The sequence below is a fragment of the Kwoniella pini genome, chromosome 1 (genome assembly GCF_000512605.2).
Source record: "Kwoniella pini CBS 10737 chromosome 1, complete sequence".
In the NCBI taxonomy this organism is placed as follows: domain Eukaryota; kingdom Fungi; phylum Basidiomycota; class Tremellomycetes; order Tremellales; family Cryptococcaceae; genus Kwoniella; species Kwoniella pini.
Window position 1 is genome coordinate 2,344,351 of NC_091716.1, and position 25,843 is coordinate 2,370,193.

Sequence of the window (25,843 nt, forward strand, 5' to 3'; positions counted from 1 at the left end):
TCCAATCATCGTTAATATCATCGCATATCTTTTAGAGCATACAAAGGAGAACCCCCCTCAAACAAGCGAATTGCTCACGCCAAGCACCATACACCCCCTCGATCTCGCCATTTGCCATCGATCGCACCTTCATCATCCATAGCAAAGCAGCATAGACAACTCGACGGCCGCAAGGCAAGAGATTCAGCAGGGTAGGACGATTTAGACAGGGCATAGGTGGTTACGACCACAAGTGAGTGCTCAGCCTCACTCTTCTGATCGCCCCAGCTGAACCTCCCCCCAGCAACCTCGCCATCATGTCGCCGCAGGACGAACAACCCCGCCAGTCCGCACAAACTCCCCAGGCAGCACAACCCCCCCAGGCAGCACCAACGATAGCGCCGCCAACGCGACCCACACCTACTACAACTCCCCAAGGATCGTCCGAATCCGTTCCCTCGAACAAATCATCTAATCGATCGTCGCATCCCGGATCAGTCACCATGCCAGCCAGACCAGTTTATGCTCCCGGGCAGTTCACCACGGGTCACGCTCAAAAGCCAATATCCCCGGGTCACGCTCCCGGTCATCCCAATCGAAAAACCACCACCCCGACATCCGAAGCACCCAGACACAGTCCATCGATCTCACCATCTGTCATGGGTAGTACTGGACCTCTTAGTCCCTCGTCGACCTACGGAGGCAACAGCTTTGTTTTCCCGATGAGATCTGTATTTCAGGGCCTCAATTCGTCAGACGGGCAACAGGGCGAAAGTAGTACTGGACTGAACAGGACAATATCCCGCTCTAGCGACACTAGAACTCCCTCATCGCGCCACGACCCAAACCGTCGGTTCTCTCAAAGTATGCTAACGGGTGACGGCGACGCTGGTATACAAAGTATCGCGCAATTGCTACAGCAACAAGATGACCGGGAAAACGATAAACCCAAAGACAAGGTCAAAGGTTCAGTAACGTTCAGTGGTCATCGAAGCGATCGCATGTCAAAAGGCTTGTCAACACCGCCGACACCAAGCACCACCAATACTTTCCCCTTTTCCGACTTCTCCACGCTGCAAAAAGATCAAAATTCCGGACCCAGCAGCAGGCGCACTAGTGCCGAGGAAGTTCATCACACCGAGAGACCAGATCTCACCCATGGTGGTAGCTCCGGTACGGTCAAACATTTCAACGAAGACCCACCCGTGTCCAATCCCTCAGCGGATGCGTCTGGCAGCGGTTTACCTGACAAATCCCGACCACCCGTTGGTGTGCCCCAAGGCGCACCCGCTACGGTCAACTTCAAAGACTACCCTGCGGATCAAGATAACGCAGGGGAAACAACCGATTTCTCCGCACCGACCAAGGAAGAACGCCCACCTCCAGAACTGAAACAACCGAAACCTATCCATCCCACCGCCGATACCCTCGACCAACTAACAAGAAAGAAAACATCAAGCGCGAGCGGATCAAAGACTAGTGTTGAGGTGGATGAGTCCGGAATACAAGCATTAGTCAACGATTTCAGCGGGATCGTCCGTCTAGGCGAAGCTGGATCGTTCACAACGGGAACAGGAGGAAACGGCACGCGTGGTGGCTCCGGTACCGGCACAAGAAGTAGTGCAGGCATCAGTGCCGGATCGAAGGCAGCAGGTGGAAAAGGTGGACCAAGTGGACCAACAACTGCAGCTAGGTTGGCTCAGCAACAACGTCAACAGGGTCCCAATACCACACGAGACACTGTTAGAGATTTCATCAATTCTCAAGCCCGAACAGTCAACATGGACGATCCCAATGCCCCCACGCCGACTCCGATGGATGAAGAATCGGTAGCTCACGAACCCGCAACCAGCGAGAATTTGACCGGCCCAACCCCTGCAGAGGAGATACAATGGGCCGAAGACAAGGAAGAAGCCTCCGCTCCAGCATCAAGTGAACAGGCGATCGCATCTGGAGACGAAAAGGATGAGTTCACCGCGACGAGTAGTGAAGCTGGTTCAGAACCCATTATCACCTTCCGATTTGAGCATGTTTCGGATAATGATGGTCACCATGTTGTCGTGGGACGAGAGGGCAAACTCAGAAGATGTGAAGATGAGCCTATAACAACGCCTGGAGCCGTGCAAGGTTTTGGTGTGTTGTTGGTGTTGGAGGAGGACTACGAGAGTGGTGCCCTGGCAGTGAGGCAGGTATCCGAGGTGAGTTCGACAGTCCAGGCATATATACAATATACTTGCTAACCACCCCGCAGAACGCCACCGAGCTGCTCGGCCTATCCCCCAAATACCTCTTCGCACTCGACTGCTTCACTCGTATACTGACAATCGACCAAGAGGACGTCCTCCGAGACAACTTGGAATATCTACCCATCGCCGAAGGTGGCAAAGGCAGTGTCGAGGAGGAAGGCCCATCGGTATTCCTCTTATCCGGTTATGGAGAACCAGGGAGCGACGATTCAGAAGAAGAGGAAGGCTCGGCAACATCCGGTGGCAGCGTCAATGGCAGAAGACGAGAGTGGACCTGCTGGGCCGCTGCTCATCGTCCGAAGATCAACAGCACCGAGAAGAAGGACGAAAATGGTATATCCATTCCACTTCCCGACCTCATCATCTTAGAATTCGAGCTCGAGCGGGATGAGTACAATCCCCTCATCCAACCTTTCGAGTCACCATCGATCGACTCCACAACCGGTTCCGATACCCCTGAATCTGGTAGAGGCAGTTTCACCGGAGCATCCCTTGGCAGTGTGGGGTCTACAGGGGGTGCTGGATCCGGTGGCTCATCCGTCACGGTCGGCTCGACCACCGTACCAGGGCGTCACCAAGGATCAGAGGGTTCCACAGTCATGACTGCTGGTGGCAATTCCTCCACTCCTAACACCTCTCAACACGCAAGTACCAGTCATCCATCCTCGATGCTGCCACCGGGATCGAAACCCATGGGACTTGACGGCCTCGAGTTCGAAGTTCCCATCGAAAGAATTATCGAGAGTACGACCAACCATGCCAAACCTTTGCGTGCATTAGAAAGGATGAGACGAACAGGACAACACGGAGGATCTTCGGTCGACTCTGGATCAGGTAGCAGGAACACCCGAGGTGCACGAAGACCCCGAAGACGTCCGCCAGCAGGTACGACAGGTACGATGGATGTCTTTGCGGTATTAGGACAAATCAATGATCAATTAGGGGCTTCACCGGATTTAGAAACCTTCCTCAAGATCACAGTCGGTGTCATTCAAGACCTCTGTCGATTTCACAGAGTATTGATTTATCAATTCGACGAAACGATGAATGGCCAAGTGGTCTCCGAATTAGTCGAATGGGGCAAAACCACCGACCTGTACAAAGGGCTGAATTTCCCTGCCGCAGATATCCCGGCGCAAGCGAGAGAATTATACAAGATCAACAAGGTCAGATTGTTATATGACAGAAGTCAAACCACTGCTCGTATGGTGCTTAGATCAAAGGAAGATTTGGATACGCCCTTGGATATGACCCATTGTTACCTCCGAGCTATGTCTCCGATCCACATCAAGTGTGAGTCATCAAACCTCTCGAAGATTCTCTCGCTAACCCTGTACAGACCTCGCCAACATGCACGTGAGATCGTCCATGTCCGTCTCGATCATGGCTTTCGGACAATTATGGGGTTTGATCGCATGTCACTCTTACGGCCACCACGGAATGAGAGTTTCCTTCCCAGTCCGACAGATGATGCGAATATTGTCAGACTCGATATCCAGAAACATCGAAAGGTTATCCTATGCCCAAAGGCTACATACAAGGAAGCTGGTAAGTGCAGTCTCATCACTTCCTTTCGGCGCACAGCTAACACCCACTCAGATCTCCACCATCCCTACCCAAGCACACCCTACCGGTTACATCGTGTCCAATGCCGACGATTTACTGCAAATCTTCGACGCCGAATCCGGTCTCTTGGTCATTGGCGATGGCTGTAAACTCCTTGGTCAGAACGATCAAGGCCAAGCAATGTTGGCAATCGCCGAATACCTCCGAGTTATGCGATACGACGCCTGCAAAGCATCAAACCATATCCAGCGAGACTTCCCAGACCTCGTTCTACCTCGAGCCCAGGACACTATCGCTGGTCTACTCTACGTCCCCCTCACTGCTAAAGCCGGTCAAGATTTCATTGTATTCCTCCGCAAAGGTCAAGCTCGAGAAGTTCAATGGGCAGGAAAGCCATACAAAGATGACAGGGCAGGCGATTCCGCAAGTCTTGAACCTAGAAAATCGTTCAAGACCTGGTCAGAAATTGTAACCGGCCGAAGTCGAGCTTGGACCGATGACCAGCTCCAATCTGCCGGTGTGCTCGCACTCATCTACGGTAAATTCATTCAAGTGTGGAGAGAAAAACAATCTGCCATGGCTTCCAACCAACTCACCGCTATTCTACTCTCCAACACATCACACGCCGTACGAACCCCACTGAGTCAGATCATCAATACATTAGAACTCGCTCTGTCAGGTAACATCGATGCGGATGTCAGAAACATGTTGGAAAACTCCCACCAAGCATCTAGAGCGCTTCTTTTCCACGTTCACGATTTGCTCGATCTTACACGAATCGAGACTGGAAACGAACAATCGTTCAACGACCCATTCGACATCAGGCAATCCATCTCCGACGCCATTCGATTGTATCAGACCGAATCGTCCAGACGAAACCTCGAGTTCAGAGTCATTATGGCGGATAACCTGCCACAATACGTCATTGGTGATTCCAGAAAGATCAAGACCGTCATTTCCAACCTCGTTGCCAATTCGGTCAAATTCACCGAAAAGGGGTTCGTGGAAGTCTACTGTGGATTGCAACAACCCTCTTCGTCCGACGGTGCAGCTAGCTCAAAACACGCTCAACAAGAAATCATGCGAGGTGGTCATGTCCCCATCGAAATCGTCATCAGCGATTCTGGATGTGGTATCGCCACTGACAAGCTCGAAGCCATGTTCGTCACATTGGAAGGAGCTGACGAACTCAAGGGCTCATCCTCCAACGGTCTTGGTCTCGGCTTAGCGGTCGTAGCCAGAATAGTGGAACAATTGGAAGGACAACTTCGAGCCGAATCTGAAGTCGGTGTCGGAAGTAGATTCTTCTTCACCCTTCCCATGTTGGTACACCATGGTCGACCTTCCTCCAAATCCTCCAAAGAATCAGCCGCCAATGGCAATGACAACCACAACAACAACAACCAGAGTCTCGCTATTCGTACTCGGACTGGAAGCTCCGGTTCAAATTCGGTCGCCTCGTTGCGATCCGGGTTATCCGAAGTGGATTCCTTTGTCAACGATTTCGGTAACTCCCACATGCTTTCGCAACCTGTCCCTGCCGATGATCAGCGTATAAAAGATGCCGAATATAGAATGTCAAGACCAGGAACATTCCCCGTCACCGATTCCTCTTGGCCAGTCAAACCTTCTCGCATGGATCCGGATTCAGACCAATCGGTACATACCGATGCCTCCCCCACACACGGTAGATCACCTGATTTCGTTCAACCTCCGAGATTAGAAAACACCAGACGAATATCTTATAGGCCGAACAAAGAGCAAGGAGGTCATGCTCGACACCAGTCACACTCTTCCATCAACAAGACGAGGAAAGATTCCTCTTCCTCCGCTCAGTCCGTTATTGATAGCGAGAGGAGAGAGTCGGCATCAACAGATCAACCCAAACGGTCTACAAAAACTGCTGACGGTAGATCGACTTTGCGAGTCATGGTGGTTGAAGATGATATGATCAATTCACAAATTCTCCAAAAGCGATTGAAGATGGATAAACATACCGTCAAAGCAGTAACCAACGGTCAAGAAGCTGTCACCGCGCTTCAGGCTGATTGGGATTATGACGTGGTTTTAATGGATATCCAAATGCCAATCATGGATGGTAGACAAGCTGCAAGGGAGATTAGAAAATTAGAAGCTAAACTTGAATCTCAAAGAGATATAGAACCTCTCAGGGTAGATGGTAGAATACCGATTTTTGCTGTTTCGGCGAGTTTGTACGAAAGCGATAGGCATAATTTGGCGGAACATTTCGACGGGTGGTTGTTGAAGCCTCTTGGTGAGTCACCATGTCCTTCCGATTGACGTAATTGCTAATCCATCATGAACAGACTTTGCGCGAGTCAGAACCCTCCTCGCCGCGTTGGAAGATCCAGCCAAACGTTCAGCGGAAGTTTATGAACAAGGTCATTGGGAGAAAGGAGGTTATCTCAGAGGTGAGCTTGTGTATTTTTACCCCTTGAGTCGTATGCTGACTCATCCTTTACGCACAGCCGCACCATCTCCTTCATCCTCACCGGATACAAAATAGGTTCCTTCATGATTAGTTACTTGAACGTTATTAACGACGATGTTTGTATAAACATAGATAATATGAAAAAGGGTTTCTGACATTACTGTCAATTGTATTTCTAGTGTAAAGGATTTTAGTATTTTAAACTTTTCTAACAGGGTATACAGGTTATAGATTCTTTTTTCGTTTTGGCATTTTTAATATTGTTTTTGTTATTTTAATTCGAACACACGCAAATCAAATTTATGCATTTTTACACGTCTATCTCTCTCATATCGAAGCACAGTGTCGTCTGTGATCTACTCGAGGACATGGGCAGCATTCATACATCGTCCACTGCCTACGCGAGGTCTTCATCAAGGGGAGATGTTTCGCATCTGCTAATCGGTCCCAATTCGCTACTACCGCAAAATCACAGTTGACTACAAATACCGCCAAGTATCAACCTTCCAATCCTACTCTGCTTTCCTCTTTTGCGGCAAATGTTTCTCAGCATTTCTTGAAGCAACTTGCAATATTCTTTTTTCACCCAAACGAACGATTGCAGCGTATGCTTTGCGTAAAATTGTCGTGTCATTTATTCCGGATTGCAGAGTTGCGGAAGTAGATGATACTAGTCGTGAAATATGACTTGATGGGACTGAAGTTATTACTTCTAGATCAGACTAACAGGGTGGTCAGCTAGAACCCCGAATCATTAGCAGAGACGACTCACCTTGACATTAGATGTATATCTTGATAATCTACTTTGAACAGCTCCAACAATAACCGATGCGACTTCTTTATCTATCGTAGTAGTTGGTAATTTTCCTTTCTTTTTAGCTCTTAACCATTCACTATCATACAATAATAATCTTATAAAAGCTATAAATTCGTCATCAAACTCGGGCGATAATGTAAGTGGGAACATACTATATAAAAGTCAGCACTTTAATACTAAACTATCAATGCTTGTTCGGACTTACTCGTCTAATCCCTCTTCTAACCACCAATCAACCCTCTTACTAACCTTTGCTTGCCATTTCTCTTCATCCCCTTTCTTTTTCCCTAGAACCTTCTCAACCGATTTTACGATTATTTTTCCATCAATCAAAATTTCATCCCCTGGATTCCCAAATGGCCAATCTCCCATTTCTTCCTTATTTAACAATTCAATTTGTTCATCAGGTATAGGTATTATATCTACGTGACCGTATTTCCTCAATAACTCGGAATTAGGCGGTGATGCATAAGTATTAAACTATGAAACCATTCAACTTGGCTCGTACTTATCGTGAATAGCGGGTTATTTCACTCACAATTTGTTCATCTTTCATCATCGGCTTAGTAGATTTCATTGTAAATCCCCTCTTATCCCATTGACCTCCTTCTTCTTTCGTTTTTTCATCCGTAAATAAATTGGCATTATCTCTTTCGTAGCCAGCATTTAACATATCCGCGAATGGAATCATAACTACTATTTGTTCTCCTTCCTCATCTTCATCATCACTGAGATCACTATCATCCCTTATTGTACTTTCTCCGAAACGAGATGAAGGTACAGTGAATGATCTGGAAAGTATACGAGATCCTTGTATATGGAATGATTCAAGTGAATGATCAGTTGAATCAGGAGGGAAAAGATTGGGATGAGCCTAAAGCATATACCGATTAGCCTTGAAATGGTTGATTGAAAATGGATTTACCTGTATTATAGGAAGTAGGTATTCGGAATATTCCTTCTCAGCATCTTCTCTCCCTATCCTGTCTATTAATTTACGGATACGGAAATTAGCCCTGTTGGTCTTCTGTGTATTGTTCACCAAAAAACCAAACAGGCTCACCCTCAATATCAGTACCGACCAATTCTTTCCTCTCTTCTTCATTCCACATCATGGGGGTATCGAATTCACTAGGCATATTCGCTACAACAATGGATCAGTCTAAACCTTCCACTCATTTCATAGAACAAGCCTACATAGATAGCTTGACCAAGGACTGTCTTTTCCCCTTCCACTCTCCCACATCATAACCAATATTAACCTATCCCAACCACGATCTATCCTTTCCCATTCTTCTTGTGAAAGATGTTTAGACAATTCCGAAGTGTAGGGTGATAGAATTAACGAGTCAGGAACATGGAAAAGAGGTATATCTTCCTACATACAATACCGAAATGAGCTTAGCATCAAAGTGAACACTACAAGCGAAGAGATCACTACGAACAGGTACATTATCAAGTGCGACTGCACCATATCCCATTCCGGAGAATGGTTTCAGTCCTAAATATTTCGAATCGTACCATCCTCCTGCTTTCTCAAACCATTCGAGAAATTGTTCGGGATTGAAGGTTTTCTTCTCACATTCTATACTTACTGCAGGATCGTACAGTGTCATCTTGCTATGTCTGATAACGAGCTTAGCTGAACCGATGTGAGTAAACATGTGATATAACCACTGGGCCGACTTAGAAATTCAAAATAATCAGAGTAACTCAAGTGGAGGTTTCGATTCATCAACAACCATCACGTGATAGCATAAGGAAAGAAATCTATACAACAATAAACTCTACAAATTACATACACTAGACACTGTGAGGTCGAGATCATTCCCAATCTGAATCCTCATCAGTCTCATTCACCGGTGTACTAGCTTGGACTACTGGCTTCCTCACATTCCCTTGATCACTCACTACGTCGTAACTCTCTTCCGAATCTCTTGGACTAGTAGAGGCCGAAGTGAGAGTTTTCGAAGGTACTGCCGGCAAAGTCGTGGAAGAAGGTACCTTTCCATCATTCTCTACCTTGGGTGTAGACTCTGCCGCTACAGGCTCAGAGGTAGTCCTAGGAGCAGCTGATACGGGTGATTCTTCAGGTTCGTCGTCCCAGTTGAAATCTTCTGTTTCTTCTTCTTGTGTTGTAGCTATGCGTATCACGGATCAGCACCGAATCCACAGCGCGATCAACTGTCGCTTACCTTGCAAGATGGCCTTTCGCTTCTTCTCTTCACCCTCAATCATGTGCTTGTGGAACAAGTATCGTTGCCAGAACTGATCATCGGTGAGATGTTCAGGCACTATAGAAAACTTGAGATAAGCTTATTATGATAGTTGTGACTGCGCCGCACTCACCCAGCTCCATCCTGATACCACCAACATTTCCTTCTTCAGCTTCTCTCATCTCCTCCTTCTGACTCTCAAAGTGTTCTGTCACCCATGAGCGGAACTCTTCCTTCCTTTCCGCTGTCTCACCTTCTCCTGCGGGATCAACCAGAAGCAGCTCCTTGTCTTCTCTCAATCGTCTCAGCAGAGCATCTTTCCTACTTCCAGCTAAAGCCAATGTTGAGATTGGTTTCTTATCCCCTGAATCAAACAGAACGTTCTTTTCTTTGGGCGCAGAAGCAGTAGTCGGAGTCGAAGTTGAAAAAGAGTAAAAATCACTTCCATCCCAGCCCATACTGACCATATGTTTATCTTCATCATTATCAAATGCAGAATCAGGTGGAAGCACTTTAACATTATCTTCTACCCATTTTTCAGCGTCTTTCAATAACCCTTCAGATTTCTTCAAATATTCTTCAGCTAATTTCTCAGCTTGATGAATTGATAATTGTAAATTTTCCTTTGCGCTTGATATTTTCAGGTTTTCGGCTAATTTAGCTCGAAGTATCTCAGGGTTCGATAAATTAGGATTATTCGAAGCTGCATCTAAAGTCTTTTGTAAAGTTTGTTGAAGAGTATGTTGAAGTTGAGTAGTTGATGAAGTCAATTTGTTCAATAAATTCCCTGTAGAGGTTTCCACCCCTTGTTCAGTGGCTTTGCCTTTGCCCTTCTCTTTCGAACGCTCTTCTTCCTCTTTTGCAACTCTGGCAGCTTCTTTCTTAGCTTTCTCTGCTTCTTGCTCCGCAGCGTATTCTTCTGGTTCTTTACGAACTACTTCGATATTAGCTGTTCGAAGATATTCTAAATCTGCTTGAGCTTGATGTACTGTTTTGTCGATATCCGCTTTAAGAGTGGTCAAAGCCGACGCGGACTGCCCAAAGGTCAGCAGCAGTTTGTGCCGACTGACTTCGCAACTGAAACAACTTACCTGTTTCTTGACCCCTCCCCACCAACTATTCAAAGTTCCCATCACTTGACCTACTTCCTCTTCGAAATTATTCCTATTTATACTCTGCTGCAAAGCTTGTTGGACTGTGCGGGTGGATTGAGCATTTGAAGAACCGCCGGTAGGTGATTCAATGTTCGTCGTGGAGGTTGAGGTCGAGGCATGAATTGTCTCTGCCGGAGAAGCTGGTTGGGGTGGAGTAGTGGATGAAGTGATTGGAACGGTAGGCGTAGATGTTGAGGAGGCAGTTACCTCCTTATCTTTCGCCGGTGAGGATGAAGACATACTGATCTCAGTCCTTTGTTGGAGTTGCGCGGAGTTGAATGCTCGCTATGAGGATGAAATATAGATGGTTTCCTCTCAATAGCTTTGATGTATGTGATCGCCTAGACCGTCTACTATCAACTGAATACCCGGAATATAAATATGTATACCATATAATATATACCATACCCCCCCACGTGTGAGATCAGCTTGGACGCGTCGTGCCTGAGTTATAAGTTCAGGAAAGACCAAGTCAAGTTGATAATAGAAATGAGATTCGTATATATAGACATTGAATTATGCTTCATCCATTTTCTTCTCATGCGAGATACTTCATGTTCCTTGCCTGAGTGATACGCAACGTAAAAGGCTTCCAGGACCTGATTTGAGCTCGTCGCATCAACCACCCTGTCATGTCACAATCTCAACCTCAATCTCAGAGGTATGACGAATACGCTTTTGAGCCAACTCAACTTTCTCAACCGTATTTCAGCCAGACTCAAAATAGTCAATTCCCTAATAGTCAAGTAGAGCCAAGAAGGAAGTACTGTAAGCAATCTATGCTGTATTCAGCTCCCTCCATCACTTAAACACCGCATGGAGAAAGCTGATGTATTCTTCCTCTGTAGGGGCAATCTTCATACCCACACAATCCGACAGGAATATCCTAAAATTACCATGGTCTAAACCATCTATTCAACTAGGTAGAGGTCCAAGAGTTTTATCCAAGAACGACGTCATACTACCTGAGAAGAGGATATCAAATATACATTGTAAAATAACTTTAGGTATACAGGGGGAGAATGGAAGTGGGTCATCCAGCGGGAATTCTATACAAGCGTGGAAAGATGGAGAAGGTGAACCCGAGGTTTGGCTTGAAGATCTGAAGAGTAGTAATGGGACCTTCGTGAGTATTCAGGTTACTGCCTTGGATAACTCCAATTCCAACATACTCACTGTACACGAGCTGATGCTGTCAAAATCGTAGATAAACGGGACACGGGTAACAAGTCGTCGTATGCTGCAACACGGAGATGAGATATCGCTTGGTCATTCAGGTACTCTTGAGAATCACGATGTTAGGTATATCTTCCGTTCAGTTGGTGGAAAAGGTGCAAAGATGGGACAAGGAGCGAGTAAGCATGATATGGTCGGTGCGGTATATGAGAGATATCAGGTCTTGGACAGGTGAGCTTGGGTTTCCTTTTCACATCTCATAGCCTCTATGCGAAAACTTACACGGCTATCTGTAGGCTTGGGAAAGGTACTTTTGCAGAAGTTAGGAAAGCAGTGGACGTTGAGACGGGTGATCTACGAGCGATCAAGGTGAGGTCCTTCCAGACAAAATGGCTGTATGGTCAACATAGCTGACGGTGTACTGCTTTAGCAAATAATCAAGCATCGATTCGCCGGAAACGCAAAGACTTTAGCCCTCTTCCAAAGGGAAATAGAGATCTCTAGGACCCTTGAGCACGTATGTTGGTCTACCTGAACCTTTGAACCCTGTACTCGGCTGATATGTAATGTTGTGCAGGAAAACATATGCCGACTGCTTGATTATTACGAGGATCCACAACATATCTGCTTAGTCCTTGAATATATTGACGGAGGGGACTTGTTGGATTATATCATGAATTGGCCAGATGCTAATCAGATGGGTGGGGGTTTACGTGAGTCGATCGCACACTACCTTCAGATACACCCGTTGCATGCTAAGATCATGTGTATAGCCGAACATCATGCGGCCGAACTGACCGTGCAGATCTGTCGGGCCATGGCATATACCGTGAGTGCAGCGTAGTGAGAATGCAGCTGAAATTTGTAGCATGCGATGGGTGTCACGCATCGGGACTTGAAGCCGGAAGTAAGTGAGCGGTCATCTACTGCTTTTTTTCGGTAGCTGATGATTGCTGTCTGGATTGTAGAACATCCTTCTTACGAAAGAAACCGCCGACGCACCAGTGACTGTCAAAATAGCTGATTTCGGTCTGGCCAAAATGGGTATGTAGGCTCAACGTTTGTTTCCAGTAATCATGCTCACAGAGACTGAACTCACAGTGCATGCCGAGACTATGCTGACTTCGATGGTCGGTACACCGCAATATCTCGCTCCGGAGGTCGTCATGCAGAGCAGGGAACAACCAGGATATGTCAATGTGGTGGATTCTTGGTCAGTTGGAATCATCGTTTACAGGTGGGTCTCTTTTCCTTGCTTCCAATACACGAAGCTGAATTTCAATGCAGTATGATGACCAAAGCTCTGCCCTTTGACGAGGATGCCGAACTACCTGTGGAGGTCAGTAAATTTAAGTTGAAAGAATGATGGCTGATGTCCACTCGTAGCAACGGATCAAAGCTCGATACACTCAGCCTGCAGATACCGAACTCCTAGTAAAACTAAATATAAGTGACACAGGAACGGACTTTATAAGTAGAATGTTGGCTAAAGATCCAAGAGATAGAATGACAATGGAACAAGCCTTGAGACACGAGTGGCTTAGTGGTCCATGCGAATCTCAATCACAATTACCGCCGTCTCAGATTCTGGGAGGGGACTCAGTATGGTCAATTGAGTCTTTCGAAGATCAATTCCCACTCAACGATGATCCGTCAAGCGATCTTGCGGGTGAAGAAGCGGGTGAGGAAGAAATTGGTCGGTGGTCAAGACCCATGACTGCATCTGGAACGAATTATGAGAGTGTAAATGAGTTTGGTCGTTCAGCTGTCTCACTAGGAGGTTCGGATGAAAGTTTCAGTCAACCTATGGGCAATCTACATCTTAACACCCCTTCTGCTCAACGAAATGGTATCAAACCTGCCGAATCGAGATCACATGAAGTACAATTCCCTTCTTCGCCGCCGCTTAGTAATGACTCGATTGGAGCTATACATGTGGACCTTCGACAGCATCATCAGTCCCCGCAATCAACGGATCAAAAAACGAAAATGCAAGATAAAAATGAGAATGACAACGGTCAATTCGATAACGATGTGAAAATGACAAGTAATCAAGGACTACTCACTCCCATCACTCCCAATCCCGAGAACGGCATTTCAATCAAAGATGAAGATGTCAGTATGATGGGAAAGTCAAATTTGGATACAGATGTCAATACAAATGGAACAGCTATTTTGACATCGGTCATACCGAAGAGGAAAAACGAGGATGATGATCGAAGAGCAGAAGCTTTTAGTTCGGGTAGCTTGTCGCCTCCACCTGTCAAAATTATCGATATGGCTCAAGATCAAGATACCAAACCTAATTCCACCAGCTCGAATTCTAATTCGCCAGCAAAGCATACGACTCTACCTACGAGGCAATCTACAAGAACCACTCGAGCTAGAAAATCGATGAGATTGGCTTGATACAACTCAGTAGCCTGCATAGAATATTTGTGATATACGGTTCTTCGAGGGTCCAAGCCTTGAAGAGAAAGGGATTGAGAGGTTATTTGTTGTTTGATATAGTGCATGTTTGATAAGGGCGGGGCTGAAAAGAACTTTCTGGCAGAAAGAGCTGGAACGACTAGAACGAATCTGGTCCAACACGAATTCGACACTCATTTCTTATCATTATTCATACAACACATTATGACGATACGATAAAATCATAGGAACCCAGATCAAATCCATGTTACATGTATCTAAATCATACGTTTATCATAGGCATGAAATCAAATTGTCCAAAAAAGTTAGTGACATATTCCAGTGAATCAAAGATGAATATTGTTTGGCATATATTCTGATTTTTATCACTTTCTTGATATTCTCAAAACTGATAATAGCTCCCGACCTGCGCGACGTTTGATCATTTCCTACCAGTGGACTAAAATCAGCTCCTTGGTGCAATTTATTCGAGCCTTTTTATAACATACCTTGCAAATTAGTCCTTTCAATTGCATCTTATTTATGATTTCTAATGGTTTATTTTGAACAATCGTAACCAGATACATCTTTCCATTTGATGAAAGTAAATCCTAATTTTAAAAAAATCATCAATAATCTTGATACATTTTTCTCATTTTAACGGAATGACTTACAGGTAATTGATCTAAAATTACATCTGTTATGATCATACCATTGTTGCCTCCTGCCCATGAACCGCCTATATCTCGTAATTCTTGAGTATCTTGAAGTCTATCCAATAAAATATATATATTAGTCAAATTCGTATTTGTCTTCTTGTATGTAAGGCAACTTACTCTGTTGAATCGGTTGGAACGTATGGAGGATTGAATAATAGAATATCAATTTTACCTTTTAATCGATTTGTCAATGGGTTCAATAAATGACATGATATAGGATTCAATGTAATCTAGAAATCATATTTATAATCAGTCATCTGTTTGGATGTCATTTGTAAAAAGGTTCATCTTCCCACTCACGTTATTCGCTTGAGCTGTTCTTAGTGTAACTTTACAAGCATAACGATTAATATCAGTAGAAAGAACGACTATGATTGATTTGACATCAATAAATATTTGGTAAATTATCTTATGCTCAGTGGCTCATACATAGGGACTTACGACTTGATCCAGGACCAATCAGTTGAGTTAAGAAAGTAGATGCTATTCCTGAACCTGATCTGTCCTTAGACCCACATCAGTAAAAATCATAATTTCGAAATCCATGTATCTCTCATCTATCAATTATCATTTACCCTATTTCCAAACATATAATAGGTTTGTCATCCCTTATAATTTGTGCATCTATCTCCAAAGCATCAAGAAGGATGAAAGAATCCTCTACATAACAGGTTTTACTAATCAGCGTGACAATCTTCCTTACATAGCTGGAATTGAAATTCTTACCGGCAGGTTCATATACATGTTCATAATCCTCTTCGGTAAGATGAGCTATATGAGGAGTTGGAATAGATATTGACATTCCATCGAATCAATCTGATCTTTCAATTGATTCTCAGAATAGGATTATAAGGAAGTCGATTATAGATATATTAAGCTAAAACGCTAGAATTATAATACATGTCGAAAACCGAAAAAAGGTGGTAGACCTAATCTTATCTCTTGATTTCGGTCCATCAGATATGATTACGTAAGATTACATACCCCCCTTAGCAACGCGACTGAGCCACCGCACAGCAACAACATCGTCATCATCGACAACATCAAAGCAACTCCGACTATCATTTTTCTCTCACATACTCATTTACTTTCTGGCTACTGTGACGTGGGACAGACGAGCAATATGACAGGGGGACAACAACAAGGAATGCATAATCTCAGTACGATTTTGTAAGTATTCTCTCCACAAATAGTCATTTCGTGTAATCTCCTTTATCAGAACTCAGCTAATTGGTATGGTATACGGTAGGAAACGGCTTGAAGGTTAGTTCCATCGCCAAATAGAATCCTGTCCAACCAGGAGGCATTACATCCAGATTTTGGACTAATTTGATCTCCTATATCGCAGCCGTTACGTCTCGTTTGGAAGATGTAGCCGTTTCTTCTTCATCACCCGCTCCAACCTCTTCTCTTAAATCACCTACATCCCAAACCCACGAAACCCTCGCTGGGAGTGCCGCACCACCACCACCTCCACCTCCTCCCCCTCCTGCTCCAGCTGCCGAAGAATCAAACTCGCCAGCTGTAAGAGCATACGAGGATGAAATCATTAATGGAGCTTTAAAGGAGTTTATCGAGAAGGCTGAGGAAGTCGGTGGTCTCGTTAAGGAACATGTGCGTAGTTTTCCAATTTATCTGCGCATTGTTGAAGAATACATGCCACGAATACTACTTTACCCAACAACGGATGATTACGCGAGAACATAGGCTAACTTTCCGACCCCTCTTCAGTCCGCTCTCTTACCAGCATTGTGCGAAGCTCAACTCACTTTCCTCAAATTGACCTCCAATCATGCCAAACCCACTACCCCTGCAGCTCTTGGTCCATTACTTGAACCTCAAGGAAAAGCTATACAAGCTATCTTAGAAACCAAAGATAAGCTATCTAGAACGAAAGAAGGTAGAGACTGGAATGTTTGTTTCAATACTTTAGGGGAAGGTGTACCCGCTTGGGGATGGGTTCAAGTCGTGAGTGATGAAACTACGAACCAACAGCGACTCTCAGCTAATTGAAACACTGTCCATTCCATGATAGGAACCCGCACCCGCTCCCTTCATCGCTGAGATGAAAAATGCTGCACAATTCTGGGCCGACAGAGTCACCAAGCAGTTCAAGGAGACGTGAGTTCGGTACTTGTCCCAGCTTGTCCATTCGAGATGACCCGGCTGATCCTCAGGCCTACTCTCAGTAACCCCGCTGTTGTCGCTTGGGCGAAAGCTTTCTCTCAATTGGTGACTTCTTTACAAGCATATGTGAAGCAATGGCACACTACCGGTGTTGCATGGAACCCTAAAGTATGTCGACTTGGCATAGACACCCACGGGGGCTATGGCTGATCTTGTTTACGCATTCAGGGCTCTCCTGCGCCTGCTTCCATCTCTTCCGCTCCTGCCGCTGGTTCCGCACCACCGCCACCACCTCCTCCTGCACCAGCTGCCTCAGCCTCATCCACCTCTGGTCCAGCGGCAGGAGGCACAGCGGCTCTCCTAGCCGATTTGAACAAGGGAGGATCAGTCACATCTGGACTCAAAAAGGTAGACAAATCACAAATGACACACAAGAATCCAGAACTTCGACAATCGTCCGTCGTTTCTGATAGTGTCAATGGCAAGAAGGCTCCTCCAACCTTGAAACCTAAACCAGGAGCCGTCGTCAAGAAACCTGCCAAATTCGAATTGGAGGATGGAAACAAGTGGATGATAGTGAGTTGGACCTTACCCTCTTTTGACTGGCTACGAAGGTTGATCGTTGACGTGTTATGGCTCACAGGAGTATCAAGAAGACAACAAGGAGATAGTAATTGATCAGACTGAATTACATCAGACCGTGCATATCTTCAGTTGTAAGAATTCAGTAGTCAAAATTAATGGCAAAATCAACGCAGTTACGATGGGTAGGTTCTCTCCCTATGCACATTTTTGTTGACTTGGCTATTATAATGCTAATCCGTCTAACCAATGCACTGCAGTCGGATGTAAAAAAACAGCATTGGTACTAGATAGTGCCGTATCTTCCCTTTCAATCACATCTTCCCCATCATTCGAAGTTCAAATCACAGGAAGTATCCCAACAATTCAAGTTGATACTACGGATTCAGGTCAAATTTACTTATCGAAGGAAACCATGGACAGAGTCGAAATTATCACATCTAAAACCTCCAGCTTGAATATTAGTGTACCTACGGGACAAGATGGTGATTTCGAGGAAAGACCTGTTCCCGAACAGATGAAAACTAAAGTTATCGGTGGAAAATTGGTTACTGAGATCATTGAACATTCCGGATAGAGTGCATTTTGGTGTGCTGCCTTTTGTATTTAAGTGCACATGCACATCCTTGATTATCGACCATTCTCGTGCAGCCTATCGGAGCTAATTGTGCGTTGTGAGCCGTGAAACTCTGGCGTCTGGTGTCAGGTGGATGAGGGATGACCCTCAGCTTAATTCAGTCAAAAGGATAAGGGATACTTCGGGTTCTCTCGGTGGTCACGCAGCAGCGGGAAAATCCTTTGTAAATTGAAGAATTTGACTGGTAGGAATAATAAGTGTAGAAGAGAATCTGACATCGGCAATGTCCTTCATACTCATTATCACGCCATAGGACATAGCCGTTAGTGTGTTTTTAAACTTTCATATCTCCTTAAAATTGTTCCTATCGTTCCCACACGCACGACGCCTCATTAGTCATATTAATCGCAGTATATAAAAATAGCTTTTTTGTTTTCCTTTGCCAAGTTTTTACCTTCTAGCTTAATCGCCTTTCTCCGTTCGGTAGTTACTTTCACTTGAGGTTTTGACACTAATATGATACAGAGGGTTCAGAAGCTCGTGGTTAACCCCGTCGCTTATCTTTCGATGGCGTTTGTTTTGCTAACAATTACGCTATCTCTTATCTCCAATAATTAATTCAATCATCGTCATTCAATCATGAGGTGAAAATTAATATTTGTATGAAAATTGATGTAACTTAGTATGCAAGAAGTGAGAATGACCTTTACTTATAATTGAAGGTGGGGATTAACTTAATAAGTTGCATATCATCTCTTATTTCCTTTCCATTTTTGGGTTGATTTTCAGCTTGACACTAAAGGAGAAAGCTTGAAATAAATTCAAGATGTCGACTATTGAACGCAATGTGCGAAATCGATTTAGTCAAGATGAAATTATACCTACACATGAAATACCAATAAATGATGAAACTCCTTCATCTTCTTCTCCAAGTGAAGAATATAAAGAAAGAGATATTGAAAAAGCTTCTTCTGATAATGATTTACCAGCAGCAAATATAGCAATTTTAGAAAATGAAGAACTTACACCTGATAGAGCTTTTGATGTTAAAGTATCAGGAGATCAATCTCCATGTGAGTTTTACTGTTTCAATCTTCTTCAACAAACCTCAAATACTGATTTCTTCTTGAAATCAGTTCCAGAAGTAGCTGCTTGTGTACCTAATTGGGATGATACTACTGCTTTGTGTAACAGTGAGTTTATCATGTTGAACTTTTTCCGCTCTAGGCTGAAAAGATATCTTAATGAAAATAGCTGTTCGAGTTTGGATTTTGGTCACCATTTTTGTTATTGTCTTTGCTGGTGCCAATCAGTTCTTCGGCTTGAGATATGTGAGCTTCACCAGTCATCTCTTAAGACTGCTATAGTGTCAATTAGCTGATCTAGACATGGTACTTTCCTTCTAGCCATCTCTCTCCATCGGATATGTGGTGGCACAATTACTTGTCCATCCAATTGGAAAAGCTTGGGAAAAGCTTCCTCGTTGGAGAGTACCTCTTGGACGATTCACTTTCGACATCAACCCCGGACCTTGGAGTATCAAGGAGCATTCTCTAATCGCTATTTGTGTCAATTTAACAGGAGGAACAGCCTACGCTATGGGTTCTTTAGTAGCTATCATTAGTCCCGTATATTGGGATAGGGATTATGGACCTGGGTTTTCTTTCTTATATCTTCTCACAACTCAAGCATTAGGGTGAGTATCAAGTTAAATTTCGTAATCCCCAAAGAGAAAAGGATGGATGCTCATCTAATTGATATGAATTGTTTAGTTTCGGATTAGCAGGTCTTTGTAGAAGATGGCTAGTTTATCCTGCTGCTTTAATATGGCCATCATCTTTACCTTCAACTGTTCTACTCAGAGCATTACATGAACCTCAAGATCATTCACCTGCAAATGGTTGGACTATAACTAGATATAGATATTTCATTTACTTGACGGTTGGAGCTTTCACTTGGTTCTGGTTCCCCGATTATATTTGGACTTCCTTGAGTACCTTTGCTTTTGTAACTTGGATTGCACCCAATAACCAAAAAGTCAATGCTATTTTCGGAGTGAGTGGTATTTTGTTTCTCCTTGAAGTCTGGCCTTACAGACCATCACGAACAACCTGTTGCTGATATAACTGGAAACGATAGATGAGCTCTGGTTTAGGATTATTGCCCATTTCTTTCGATTGGACTCAAATCACATATGCTTTCTCCCCTGCTTCTCCCCTTACAACACCATTTTATATCACCTGTAACGCTTATGCCACGATCGTCATCTTTTACCTGTTCCTATCGCCAATCTTATACTACACTAACACATGGCAAAGTGCTCAGTAAGTAGTAACTCACATTCATATTTTGGTAGAAGTAGTAGTAATCTGACGTTGGTCTTACTCATCATAGCCTACCCCTTTTGTCAAGTAGTACATTCGATAACACCGGAAAAACATACAATGTCTCTCGGGTAGTCAACAAATTAACTCTCGATTTCCAATTAGACAAATACAAGGAATATTCCCCAATGTATGTAAGTATGTCATATTCATTGACATACGGTTTATCATTCGCTGCAGTAACAGCTGTATGCTTTTATACTGTATTATATAATGGAAAAGAAATTTGGGCAAGATTTAAAGATGCTAAACATGGTGGAGAAGATATTCATAAAAGATTAATGGCATCTTATAAAGAAGTTCCAGATTGGTGGTATGGTGTACTTACTGCTGTTGTACTTGGTCTTGGTATTTTCGTAACGAAATATTGGGATACAGGACTACCAGTTTGGGGATTTATTTTCATTTGTTTTGGTATGGGTGTCGTTTTAATAATTCCAGAAGGTATTTTAGAGGGAACTACAAATCAAAGAAGTAAGTATTTCTCAAATCGTATTATTTCGAATATTTACTGATTATTGAGGGAAAATGATAGTCTTTTTAAATATTATTACTGAATTAATTGCTGGATATATTTGGCCAGGTAAACCAATTGCTAATATGATGGTTAAAATGTACGGTTATAATACTGTTAAACATGGAATGGATTTTGCTCAAGATTTAAAATTGGGTCAATATATGAAAGTACCACCTAGAACTTTATTTTTCGCTCAAATTTATTCTACAATTTTAGCAGCTGCTGTACAAACTGGTGTTTTAAGATGGATGATTGGTCATATTGAAGATTTATGTTCACCAACAAACAAAAATAGATTTACTTGTGCAGGTGCTAAAGTAGTTTATAATGCTTCTATTATTTGGGGAACAATTGGACCTCAAAGAATGTTTCAAAGTGGTCAAACCTATAACGCTTTGGTTTATTTCTTCCTCATAGGTGTAAGTTCAATTGCGACTCTTGATCCGATATATCACTAACAGTGATTTGTACAGCCTGTGGTTACTGTTCTTGTATGGCTAGTGTACAGAAGATATCCTAATAGTTGGCTCAAATTCGTTAATGTACCAATCTTCTTCAATGCCGCTGGTAATATCCCTCCCGCCACAACCAGTAAGTCTATTCGTATGACTACCATACGAAACGCGTTGACTGACGATATACATCGTCAGCCCAATATTCCCTCTGGTTCATCGCTGGATTCTTCTTCAACTACTTGCTCCGAAAGAGAGCTTTCGCCTGGTGGAAGAGATACAACTGTGAGTATAACTCTTTGCGTTCGACAAATGCGAATCGAGTTATAGACAACTGACTGTAATTACACACCGGTATAGATCTTACCCAAGCTGCTTTAGATACAGGAACAGCCCTTGCTACGATTATCATCTTCTTCGCTTTGAGCTATAACAACATTACCCTCAAATGGTGGGGTAATACTGTAGGATCAAATACAATGGATGCCAAGGGTACACCTTGGAAGACTGTTCCAACTGGTACACACTTCGGTCCAGGCCCTGGAGAATTTTAGTCGATTTGTGTTCCCCTTCTCACTTGTGATGAGGCTACAGGCTTTGGCAAAGCGCGCAGACGGCGCTGACTTGTGAACAACCAACACAAAGTGCGCGTTGCATATATCGATATTCATACATCCTTTTACATGCAGATGAATGAACGCACACATATCAGTCAGCCAGAGTGGCCAACTTTAGCTACAAGACGTTGACAAATCTGAAATAAGATCATGAAGAAAGAGTAAACGGGCCTTCCATTTGATATTCAAACTTTCAAAGGAGAGTATCCTTTGATCAGCTAGCCTTGAAGAGGAGGCGAACTAGCGTTACACATTACAGTATATAAGGACAAACATCCATAGAGACTAAAACGAACTTTTCCTCTATACCTCTTATCGTGATATACTTATACAGTAACCTTTTGACCGCAAATCTCAAACGCACGTATGTCCACAGCTAGTTCCTCAGCACCACCTCCCCATTTACAATTTACTTTGAATCTTCGAGCTGTTCCTCAAGATAATTCCTTCGTATTCGACCATGACTTCACCCTAGACCCGCCTGCAAGGCAACACTATAAAGCAGTTGAACAACTTATTATTGATTCTGATGCATCGGTAATAGACTGGATGAAATCTTCTGATGGATCAGCAAAATACCTTTCGAATCGAACAAGATGTCTTACAGATGAATCAGGCAAGACGATAATTTCTTCTGAATCCCAGGATGAAATCCGCTCTACATTATCCGAGAGAATTGAACCACTTCTTCAAAAGTACAGAGATGAGACCTCGAAAATAGTGGAGTTCGGGATCACATTCGATACTGAATCCAAGTACGGCACTATAGAAACTGCACTGGAACCATTTTCAATTCCGAAAGGTCCTGGAAGTTCGAATTCGTTTAGTAATGCTGATAGTTCAGCCCAAGAAACCGATTCGACCAACTCTCACGGCTTGTCTACAGGAGGTTGGCGGGTTGAAGAGGATGAGGGTGGGAGCAATGTGTCAGACGAAGATCGAGGAAGTGATTATTCGGTTGCTTCGTCCTCCTACGGGCCGAGGACAGCGTTGCTCAATGCTTGGCGGGGATCAGCATCCATCAGTGGTACGTCAGGCCTCGAAGAAACATCTGCTCCAATACCAGTGGAGTCCGCCTTAGTGTCCACTTCAAAGTTCCCTGGAGACGATGTATCGTCGTCAGAGGACGAAATCATGTGAAAGAATATCGGTATATACGCTATGTATCCATACAAGACATAGCATGACAAGTGGGAAGCTCTGTGCGACGCTCAAGCGTAGATTGTCCCTCTCATCTTCCCTTTTGGTATCATATGTAACGACCACGCGCTTCTGCGGGGTGATAAATGAATCATTTTCTCCTTTTTGATTTGGGACCTAGTCTAAGCTCAACTTAGATTTAGCTTTTTGTACTGTTTTTGAGCGCCAGGACAATTGATTAGATTAGGGTAATAGAGTGCAAAAGGAGATTTGATACGATTTTTCTCATTACTTTGCAGCTGGACAAACAGATCATGCCCGCGAACAAGAATACTTGTCACAGGCTTCGAAGTGCGTGTTGATCAAGAACAAGCTCTTTAAGTCTTCCCGCGTTCCGTAAGGAGTCTACCAAAAGATGAAGGATGAAAAGATCTTTTAGTGATTATTGGAGAAATGAAATCTACGGTACCTTACGGATATAAATTTGTTTCAGGGAGATTTTAGCGCCAAGTGGGTCACACTTTTTTAGTTTCCACTTTTTAGTCCAAGTTCCTTTGGTTCCTCTCTGCTATTTCAAGGGAATGATATAACCGAATTTGTTCGGTTTATTCACAAGTACAGCTGTAGCGGTGTTTCTTGGCGATAGGCACAGTAAATTCACCTTATCTTAACGAGAACGGACTGATCAAATTGCGCGTATCTCTTGTAGGTCATGTATAGACCCCGTGACCTGTGTTGCAGTTCAGTTACCTGCTTTAGGTGTTGACTTTGATTGTGAACTAAAGTCGTATGTCAGAGTGGGTCCGAGCCACCTCGTTGCGTGACGCCATCTTTCAACGTGGTACACAGCATGAAACCTTCCTTTGAACGCATCACCATGCCAATCGCGTAAAAATTGTCTATACCACTCAGTCTTGCCAAGATCCCCCAAAAACGAGGTTATTTATTCAGGTAAAGTGCCTTGATTGTATCATAAACGTTTTCGGACTTACTTTCCTCGCTTTTCTCATTTTCACTCTCCTTTGCTTCTTCACAGGGTCAAAGCGTAATCATCTTGACTCGGTCCGGTTATTTTGTTTTATGTATATGAAATATATATATATTTATTTATATATATATATATATACCGCAGTCATCTACACATGCATGCCCATATCTTTACATCATTCTTCAATATTCATCACTCTATCCGCAGTACGCAGTTCATCTATAATCTTATCTGTAAGTTCAGAATTTTTTTTTAATAAGTATAGGTTATATCTGTATTTTGGCAAGGCTTGTCATATGAAGTGTAACGATAAGCCACATTATTATTCTTAATCCATGGTCATTTCTCGAATTTTACTCGTAGGACTAACGCTGACCTGCTTTTCTTTCAAATTTGCCTTTCCACTATTCTTTTCATGCGGGAACCGAAAATATACCATATCCAACTCGCCTTCATTCGCTACGCGCATCGGCATGACCTCGCTTACTCCGTTCAGACATCCAAGCAAGCAGAATATAGAAGATGTTCGGACTCGTCGCTCTCGTTCCAATCCTCGGTGCTATCTCTGCTGGTAAGTCATCTTGAAATCCAACATGTGTTTGTGGAGCATACATTCTCCTTGGCAACAGGCGCTTGAGCCTGTTCGCTTTTATCGCGTTGTTTATCGTTGTTTCGGCTTGAGCCGGTCCGCAATTCGTGTTCCGCTTGGCCAAATGGCGCATCAACAAATGCTAATTTATGGTTTTTCATTTTTGACAGCCGCTATCAGTCCAGAGGTCATGAGATTGATCCCTAGACAGTCAAGTATCGCCGATGCCTTCCCAGCTGTTTGTCAAAGTCGATGTACAGGAGCTATTCAAATTTACAACGCTTGCTCAAACAGTGATTACAACACTTGTTTAACCGTTTGTCAACAAGACACTTTCAACGATTTCGTTGGTTGTTTCCAATGTGTTTTGGATAACACTGATGGCGTTTCTCAATCTGAATGGACTCAATTACAATCAGCAGTTGATCAAATCAAATCTGGTTGTTCTCAATCAGGTTCAGCTGTAACAGGTGGTCTTCAGTGAGTCGAATTAAGCTCCTTGTGACAGGGATTACGTTCACCATCATCATCGTGCTTACTTATTATTGTTCTTTAGAGCCCTCTCCGGATCAAGCACTCCTACATTGGCCGGTGGTGATACCACTAACTCAGCTACCGGTGTTACTGGAACTGCTGGCGGAGCTTTCACTTCCGCAGCTTCAGGAATCACTGTTGCCGCTTCAGGTGCTTCTGTCGGTATTGCTTCAAGCGTAAGTCAATTGTTCCCTTTTTTTCTTCTTGATGTTTCGCCGCTGATGGTCTCCACTGTGATTAGGCTGCTGCTGCTACTTCAGCTGCCGCCGTTGCTACTACAGCTGCTGCTTCCGCCGCAGGAGGCGCTACAAACGCTGCTGGATCTGCCGCCGGTGCTGCAACTTCTGCCGCTGCTTCTGCCGCTGCTTCCGCCGGTGCTCCCAAATCAGGTGCTTTCCCCGCTACCTCCTTCGCTGGCGGCTTCGTTGCCCTTGCTGGTATCGCTGCCGGTATGGCCATTGCCTTCTAGGGACATTCAGACAAGCAATCATTGGGTTAAGGAAGTTGGAAGGGAATAAGTAACTTATAAAGGGAGTCGGTATTTTAAATAAGTTCAAACAATCTTTGATGATATTTCCATTGGGGAATATTGCTTAGACATT

The 25,843-nt window shown here is 43.8% G+C and overlaps 9 protein-coding genes across 9 annotated transcripts; 6 read left to right on the forward strand and 3 right to left on the reverse strand.

Moving 5' to 3' along the window:
• Positions 1–296: 296 nt before the first annotated feature.
• Positions 297–6,318, forward strand: I206_100891 (uncharacterized protein; the record flags this gene model as incomplete). Its single annotated transcript, XM_019152215.1, has 6 exons — positions 297–2,177; positions 2,231–3,518; positions 3,565–3,773; positions 3,825–6,066; positions 6,119–6,223; positions 6,281–6,318. 6 exons carry the CDS (start codon positions 297–299, stop codon positions 6,316–6,318), a joined length of 5,763 nt encoding a protein of 1,920 aa, XP_019014353.1.
• Positions 6,319–6,755: 437 nt separating this feature from the next.
• Positions 6,756–8,676, reverse strand: I206_100892 (uncharacterized protein; the record flags this gene model as incomplete). The annotated part of the gene is made up of 8 exons (XM_019152214.1): positions 6,756–6,965; positions 7,016–7,211; positions 7,266–7,540; positions 7,599–7,934; positions 7,986–8,047; positions 8,124–8,204; positions 8,258–8,438; positions 8,506–8,676. 8 exons carry the CDS (start codon positions 8,674–8,676, stop codon positions 6,756–6,758), a joined length of 1,512 nt encoding a protein of 503 aa, XP_019014352.1.
• A 208-nt stretch (positions 8,677–8,884) lies between these two features.
• On the reverse strand, positions 8,885–10,670 carry I206_100893 (uncharacterized protein; the record flags this gene model as incomplete). Its single annotated transcript, XM_019152213.1, has 4 exons — positions 8,885–9,201; positions 9,256–9,354; positions 9,410–10,310; positions 10,368–10,670. 4 exons carry the CDS (start codon positions 10,668–10,670, stop codon positions 8,885–8,887), a joined length of 1,620 nt encoding a protein of 539 aa, XP_019014351.1.
• Positions 10,671–11,062: 392 nt separating this feature from the next.
• On the forward strand, positions 11,063–14,015 carry I206_100894 (uncharacterized protein; the record flags this gene model as incomplete). The annotated part of the gene is made up of 12 exons (XM_070202290.1): positions 11,063–11,198; positions 11,279–11,556; positions 11,638–11,837; positions 11,903–11,975; positions 12,037–12,123; positions 12,184–12,319; positions 12,380–12,435; positions 12,508–12,513; positions 12,575–12,650; positions 12,708–12,843; positions 12,894–12,945; positions 12,993–14,015. 12 exons carry the CDS (start codon positions 11,063–11,065, stop codon positions 14,013–14,015), a joined length of 2,259 nt encoding a protein of 752 aa, XP_070058391.1.
• A 386-nt stretch (positions 14,016–14,401) lies between these two features.
• On the reverse strand, positions 14,402–15,536 carry I206_100895 (uncharacterized protein; the record flags this gene model as incomplete). The annotated part of the gene is made up of 8 exons (XM_019152211.1): positions 14,402–14,464; positions 14,525–14,626; positions 14,690–14,786; positions 14,852–14,964; positions 15,035–15,102; positions 15,176–15,234; positions 15,310–15,394; positions 15,461–15,536. 8 exons carry the CDS (start codon positions 15,534–15,536, stop codon positions 14,402–14,404), a joined length of 663 nt encoding a protein of 220 aa, XP_019014349.1.
• A 321-nt stretch (positions 15,537–15,857) lies between these two features.
• I206_100896 (uncharacterized protein) lies at positions 15,858–18,020 on the forward strand (the record flags this gene model as incomplete). The annotated part of the gene is made up of 9 exons (XM_019152210.1): positions 15,858–15,904; positions 15,984–15,997; positions 16,083–16,348; positions 16,466–16,702; positions 16,770–16,855; positions 16,924–17,029; positions 17,090–17,437; positions 17,505–17,628; positions 17,704–18,020. The coding sequence occupies 9 exons, from the start codon at positions 15,858–15,860 to the stop codon at positions 18,018–18,020; spliced, it is 1,545 nt and encodes a 514-aa protein (XP_019014348.1).
• Positions 18,021–18,846: 826 nt separating this feature from the next.
• I206_100897 (OPT family small oligopeptide transporter) lies at positions 18,847–21,927 on the forward strand (the record flags this gene model as incomplete). The annotated part of the gene is made up of 11 exons (XM_019152209.1): positions 18,847–19,093; positions 19,157–19,213; positions 19,275–19,351; positions 19,427–19,716; positions 19,793–20,075; positions 20,160–20,344; positions 20,415–20,878; positions 20,940–21,340; positions 21,395–21,512; positions 21,572–21,658; positions 21,734–21,927. 11 exons carry the CDS (start codon positions 18,847–18,849, stop codon positions 21,925–21,927), a joined length of 2,403 nt encoding a protein of 800 aa, XP_019014347.1.
• A 429-nt stretch (positions 21,928–22,356) lies between these two features.
• On the forward strand, positions 22,357–23,130 carry I206_100898 (uncharacterized protein; the record flags this gene model as incomplete). The annotated part of the gene is made up of 1 exon (XM_019152208.1): positions 22,357–23,130. The coding sequence occupies one exon, from the start codon at positions 22,357–22,359 to the stop codon at positions 23,128–23,130; it is 774 nt and encodes a 257-aa protein (XP_019014346.1).
• A 1,510-nt stretch (positions 23,131–24,640) lies between these two features.
• I206_100899 (uncharacterized protein) lies at positions 24,641–25,710 on the forward strand (the record flags this gene model as incomplete). Its single annotated transcript, XM_019152207.1, has 4 exons — positions 24,641–24,689; positions 24,878–25,187; positions 25,264–25,417; positions 25,483–25,710. 4 exons carry the CDS (start codon positions 24,641–24,643, stop codon positions 25,708–25,710), a joined length of 741 nt encoding a protein of 246 aa, XP_019014345.1.
• Between the last annotated feature and the right edge of the window lie 133 nt (positions 25,711–25,843).